The sequence below is a fragment of the Mustela lutreola genome, chromosome 15 (genome assembly GCF_030435805.1).
Source record: "Mustela lutreola isolate mMusLut2 chromosome 15, mMusLut2.pri, whole genome shotgun sequence".
NCBI classification, from domain to species: domain Eukaryota; kingdom Metazoa; phylum Chordata; class Mammalia; order Carnivora; family Mustelidae; genus Mustela; species Mustela lutreola.
The window spans coordinates 37,261,056-37,267,599 of NC_081304.1; the positions used below are offsets into that span (position 1 = coordinate 37,261,056).

At 48.5% G+C, this 6,544-nt stretch overlaps 1 protein-coding gene across 1 annotated transcript; it reads left to right on the forward strand.

Moving 5' to 3' along the window:
• Window positions 1–680: 680 nt before the first annotated feature.
• Window positions 681–5,212, forward strand: LOC131815558 (regakine-1-like). Its single transcript, XM_059147299.1, has 3 exons — window positions 681–837; window positions 4,364–4,484; window positions 4,843–5,212. Exons 1-3 carry the CDS (start codon window positions 768–770, stop codon window positions 4,973–4,975), a joined length of 324 nt encoding a protein of 107 aa, XP_059003282.1. The 5' UTR covers window positions 681–767; the 3' UTR covers window positions 4,976–5,212.
• The last annotated feature ends 1,332 nt before the right edge of the window (window positions 5,213–6,544 follow it).

The following is a 6,544-nucleotide window of genomic DNA, read 5'->3' on the forward strand; positions in this document are numbered from 1 at the left end:
GGATGCATTGCCCTGTCCCCAGCTCCCCCAGCCCGACCCAGAAGGAGTTCACCCCTCAGCCTCAGTCCCGGAGGCAGCACTGGCTAGGCAGAGAGCTCTGTGCAGCTTCCTTGATTGTTAAGGATCCCCTCAAGCTCCCTGTTCTGGGCACAGCACAGGGCCTCCAGCTCTCCCTAGATGAGAGGTTCCAGTCCAATCCTGCTGGTGAGGCCCAGACACCCCAGGATCCCCTCCAAATCCAGCTCCCCACTCCCAGCCCCCATCAGGTTTGAGTCTGGGTCTGGTGCTGGAGGTAGACACAGAACAGGGCCCCTAAATCCTCATCCTGGCGGGTCCTGGAATCCCTGAGCCTGAGACTGCCTCCTGGGCCTTTGAACTCATGGTCCACATGGGCTCACCACCCGGGAGGCTTCCCCAGGCTCCCTGGGGAGGAGCAGAAAAGGAGGGCAGTCTCTACTTGTAAAGCCCTTCGCCTCTGGGCTTCCCCCACTAACCACCCTAAAGATGCAAGCCAAATGTGAATTCTGGTATCATTTTCTGCCTCTGCTTCTCTGAATAAATTGACTCAAGTTCTCTTATTTCAGATAAGTCATCAGTCACAATTCCAAAGAAACAAAACTCCCATGCAATCATGGATTTTTCTATCTCATGACTTCCTCACCAGCAACCCCTTATAAAGGAGGGTCGGAGCCCAGATTTCAAAGCACCAGAGAATCCAGGAGTCTTCAGCCCCAACCTGCTCCTGCAGCTGGTCAGCCACCAGCAGAATGAAGGTCATCCTGGCTACCCTGACCTTCTTCCTCATTCTTGCTGCCCTCCACTCTGAGGCCAATGAAGGTGAGACCCATTACCCCTAGTCCTCTGAATAGAGATAGTACAGTGGCTGGAGGAAGGGGAGTGTGGGATGGGGGTGGTCCTAAATAGGCTACCCCTCCAGGTCCCTGCAAGACAGGCAGCATTTTACCAAGGGTCTCCCCCCACTCCTGGTTGGACTCATTTCTGCCTCCTTTGGGGAGAGGAAATCCTGCCTCTGAATACAGCCTCCCTGGCCCTAGGGTACCCAACAGAAAGAAGCTCACCCAGCACCCTCTGGACCCTTTGCTTAGCCCCCTCTTGCAGATACACAGGAGCCCACCCATAAGCACAGGTTGGGACAGAGAAACCTGCAAAGGATCAAACTGTCTCCATGGTGTAGATGGGGTTTTACATGTTTAAAAATCTGTATTTCTTGTTTCTTTTCAACTATGGCAGACCAAGCAGACAGGAGCCCAAGTTCCCACAAGCTTTCACTGGGACTGAGGTGGTGGGTGCCATCCCTTTAGACAGGGGGTGTACTCCCAGGTCTCAGGGGCCCCCACTGCCAGGGCCATGGGTACCTGCTGTCTGTCTGGCCTATGAGGGTCCTGAGCCTGAGACCCCCATATCAGCCTTCCCCCTTTCCCTTTAAGATTTCTCTAGTGTGTCTATGGCATAGAGCTGCTCCCAGCATTCGGTAAGCTCTTAGTAAATATCTGTGAGGTACTCCGAGCAGCAGCAGCAGGTGACTGAATAGGGCTCAGCTAGACCCCAGGTGTCCTGACTCCCAGCTCACTGCCCTTTCCACCCTAAACAGGCATGGTTGCCTCTCTACAGGGGGCTGCAGCCAGGGGAGAAGGTGGCATTGTGGGTCCCTGGGGCCAGGGTGGGGGGTTGGGAATATTTCCCAGGAAACTTTCTCCAGAGCTGAATTTCAACCAAAACCAGAGAGAGAAATACACTCGGTCCTAGGACTCCGATTCGGCATCCAAGCTAGTCCAAGGAATGATGGCTGGTTTTCCAGGAACTGTGACCACAGCTAGCTATAGAGCTCTGTGATGCTTCCCGTCATTCCCGTTATCGTCGTGGGGCTTCTCACCGGCAGGTGGGACAAGGGGTACTTTCTCGAAAGGCTGCTGTGAGGAATGGAGAGAAGCCGTGTCTGGAACTAAGCCAGACTCCAGGCCTATGGCAGAGACTCGGTCAAGGGAAGCTTCTTTTTTTTTTCTTCTTCAGAGAACAGCAACACAGAATGGAGAAATAGCCAGCTTTACAGTCAGGGAGACATATAGTCAAGCTGAATGCACTCATTCATTCCACAGATATATATGAAAAGCCTACTCCTGCCACCCTTTCAGTAGACAAGCTGGGTTATGGTGAGGGACGGAGTTAGACACTGTCTCTGCTCCCAGAGAGCCTCAGCCTAGAAGCTCTGCCCCGGTCAGCTGATGGGCCTTCCTTGTCTCTTTCAGGCCTCCTGAGCCTCAGGTTTTCCATCTGCTACCCAGGGGTAATGAGGCTCTGATTTGAACAGTCATCAATATGTAAATCAATACACAGTACTTGCCCCGTTGATATTTGCTGTTTTAAGGAGACAGGTTCGGAAAGAGCGGGTGTCCTGTCTGGAGTCACATAGCTTTCAGGAACAGAGACAAGGACAAGTATAGTTTTCCCGCTTTGTAGCCAAGGCTCTGCTCATCAAAACACCACAAGCCTCCCCCATCTGTCATTCTCCGGAGCCCTGTGAAGGAGATCCCTCTCATACGGAGGGGACCAGTCCTGCCCTGCTGTACCCCACCCCGGGCATCCCTTAGCAATTCCATATGGCAACTCCTTCTAAGGAAATTTTGTTTTTCCAAATCCCAAGTCCTAAGAAAACTCAGTTGAGAAACTGGGAAAAGGTGGAAAGGTAGAATTTTCTTGCAGGAATTAAAACTTAACAACCAATACAGAGGTATTATGATTTAAAGGATTCCATCGACATGTAGAGCAAAAGCAAGAAACACACAGCACCTGGTATGTAAGATCAGCATTTCAGGAAACTGGGACAGGAGCATGGAGGGGGTAAGTGACCAGGACCCAACAGCTTGGAATTGTAGCCATGGCACAAGTATGTGTCCATGGCCCTGTCTGCTCTGAGTGAGCACTAATATGTTTGTATACCTAATACATTAAGCACAAATCATATAAGTGGTGTTTCAAGAAACAACTTTTAAGAGGAAAATACATCCTTCAATGGGCCATTTCAACTGTGATTCCTGCTAGATGTGAATATTCTGTTGTTTAAACAATAATGTTCATTGACATTACCCAGTGTTTGAATAACCACGGCAGGCTCTAGTTCTTTATAAATGCTTTTGCAGAAGAAATACAAAGAGAAAATACGTAAATGTTATAGACTACCAGGATGTGATACCAGAAACGTTTGCTAATTCACAGATAAAATCTAGATAAGCAAAAGCAGTATCAACTTGAACCAAAGTCAGTACGAGCAGACAAGATATGCTCATTGTTAAAAAAGGAAATGAGCTTGTATGAAAGATTATAGACTCTAACACCCAATGGGAAGATACACTTGGACACATATTGAACAATCTGGCCGACAGCCTTGCAGAACAGAAAAAATGTTCTAAGTCTGCAATATTTGTTACAACACAAAGATAAAGGCTACAAATGGGGCAATTAATGTTTTCTGTGTTTCAGAAATTCCCTTATGAATGATAACTTTTAAGTATTTTAAATATTAAACAGCTACAGTATTTTTTCCACTTTTTAAATAATTTTTCTTGGCCATTTATTTAGTATTGATATTCCCTTTTTTCTGTATTTTCTGTTATCAATTGTTATCTGCCAGAAAACACTCCATATGTTATTGAGTATATAATCTCATCATAACACTTAGAGACACCATTTATTACCTTACATTTTTTTTTTTAACACAAAACCCTTGAAACTTTCAGGACAATCCTAACACAGAAAAATGATTCATTGTTTAGCATACAGTCACACATTATTATTTAGAAACATGAAAATAAAATGTTATGGAAAATATACAGCATACCTAAAAATAATACAATGTTATACTGTTAATTATATCTCCATTTTTTAAAAAGAAAACTGAATAATTTATGAGTTGAGCGTTCCCAGGAATTCTGGTTTCTTATTCCCAAATCCTGAAAACTGTCAGAAATTTGAAACACTTCAACCAGAGTCACATCCCAGCCCAAGGGAAGGGTCAGAGAGAAGTCAGGAGGGGTCAGCAGGGGGGAGGAAAGAGAGGTTTTAGAGAAGGATAATTTTTTAAAGTAATCTCTACGCACAATGTGAGGCTCAAACTCACAACCCTGAGATCCAAAATCACACGCCCCACTGACGGAGCCAGCCAAGGGCTCCTGGACAAGGGTAATTTAAGAGGGGGAGGAGGAAAAGCTGCCAGTGAAAGGTCAGGCCTGCCTCCCTCCCAGGTTCTCTGGTTTGGTCTCCTTCTCCATACTCCGCGCGATAGAGTTACAGGTTTACACTTCCTTGTGGCAAAGCTCTCAGCAGCATATGGCCCTCTACTTTGCAGAACCAGTGAATAAATTAACCATCATTAAGTGCTGTTTCACCTATGTCTCACGGAAAATCCCACTCCGGTTTGTGGAAAGTTATAATAGAACCAGCAACCAGTGCTCCACCCCAGGGGTCATGTAAGTTTGGCCACACTAGGGGGTGCAAGGGGGTACAAATGTGAGAATCAGTAGGGCCTGGGAGAGGGAAGCAGTGGGGTGGGACTAGCTAGGAAGTCGGGGTTGCTCAGGGAGAGGAGCTGAGCAGCAGCCTGGGGACTTCCTTAGCCTGAGCTTGGCCTGCAGGGAGGTCAGGGGAGCTGGTGGTGGGGTCTTCACAGACTCCTTAGAGAGCAACAGAGAGTGGGGGCGTCCTTCTCTGTGTGAGGGCCCCACATCCAGCAGAGAGAGAGGTGGGGAAGCTCTAGCTGGGTAGAGAAAGAGCTGGGCTCCTCGTTGTCTGCTGACTCAGTTTCCCCTCTCTCTCCTTGTTCCACAGCTTCCTTACCCGAAAGGGCCGACAGGTCTGCGCAGACCCCAATGTTGCCTGGGTGCAGGAGCACATGAAACACCTAGACCACAAGTCTCAGAGATCCGAGAGCAGAGGGCCCCACGTGGCTGAGGAAGCTTGAGGAGACGCCATGGAACCCCCTTCTTGCCCAACTCTCTGAGCCCCAGAAGGTCCCTGGCACAAACTGAAGCTCTTTCTTGCTTTTCTGTGCTCCCATTCTCTGACGAGTCCTGCTCTTTCCTGAAGCTTTGCTTTGACACTGCCTTCAGGGACCTGAGGACACTGGGGTCCCCAGACACCTCGGTCTCCCCTTTGCAGGCAGCCAATTGTTGAAATAAAGCAGCACGACTGAAAGGAACCTGCGTAATTTGGACTGGTTCGCTCACTGACAGCTGGTCATGTCTTTTCTTTTATACACACTTCTACAGTATTGACTCATATTGGGTGCTGTTCTGGCCTCTTCTGTGTGAATTAATTTAAATAGTGGGATGACGGGGGCAGACTTAGGATCAGGAGTATCAAACACAAGTGACCCTTAGTTTGGGGCCTTACATCACGCAATAGTGTGAGAATCCAGAAAAATGACTCCTTTGCATGGAAAGTAGCTCATTGAGGTGCACACATAGTCCATCTCATTATTCCCATCACCCCTACTGGGGGCTGCAGCTCACCCTTTCCTGGAAGCTCTTCCCCACACCTCTGCCATTTAAACATTTACTTCTCGGATCACCCCCTCAAGACCTAGTGTAAGTAACACCTCGTTCTCTGTGCCCAAAGCCACGTGCCCCAAACCCTGAGATCCCGCAGTCTCTTCCATTGGTCCCTTGGTCCTCATCCCTGATGCCTGGTGTGGAAGTGACTTTGGACATTTGACCATGCCCCCAGCGCCACTCCAATTAAAGATGGAGCCAGGTACAAGGCAGTCCTTCATAGCGTACAAGGAGGAAAAGGGAGGAGGGAGGAGGTATTCAGCTCCGTTCTGGGGGATGCTGAGGCTGACGCCAGCCTGACCATGCCTCAACAGACACAGACCAGAGAAGGGGCTCAGGGATGCTGGTGTGGTTCAACCCATGTCCCCAGACTCAGGTCTTAGGGAGGGCATACTACAGCTTTCTGCCTCAACTCCTGTGGAAGGATACTGTTGGACACCACAGGTCAGAGATCTATGTATGTCCGTGAGTTCAGTGGTGGGGCATTTACCATCAGGGGCAAAGTTGGGAAACTAACTAACAGTCTATCTTAGATGTCCTCACATTCCCCCATGAAGGCCCATTTCCTCACTCTCCTGCTCCTCACTCTTCCAAATTCCAGCCCTTAGAGCCCTAAGACACCTGGGCTTACTCTCACTCAAATCCCATCTGGAAACCAGTTCTCCACACCTCCATTCACACTAAAATATGGCTGTATCTTTGAGAGTGCTCAAATCCCAAGACCAAAGGGACAAGAATCAGTGAGGAGGGCCTGGGGTCTCTGGGAAGAATGTGAAAGAGTAGAGGGGTAAATAGAATCCCTCTCTCCAAGCTACTCACAGTCCTACAAGTAAGCATAGCCATCTGGTTCCCGACAAAGTGCAATAGTCTGCCTACCGGAGGGAAGGAAGGAGCTTAGAGAAGCACCTACTATGTGTCAAGAATTGTGCAAAGTGCTCTACATACACAAATCATTTAACCATCCTCACTTCCCTGTGTTG

Coding starts and splice junctions, on each gene's coding strand:
- LOC131815558 (XM_059147299.1), top strand. CDS start 768: ATGAAGGTCATCCTGGCTACCCTGACCTTCTTCCTCATTCTTGCTGCC. Junction 838..4,363: donor CCACTCTGAGGCCAATGAAG/GTGAGACCCATT, acceptor TCTACTTTGCAG/AACCAGTGAATAAATTAACC. Junction 4,485..4,842: donor TGCTCCACCCCAGGGGTCAT/GTAAGTTTGGCC, acceptor CTTGTTCCACAG/CTTCCTTACCCGAAAGGGCC.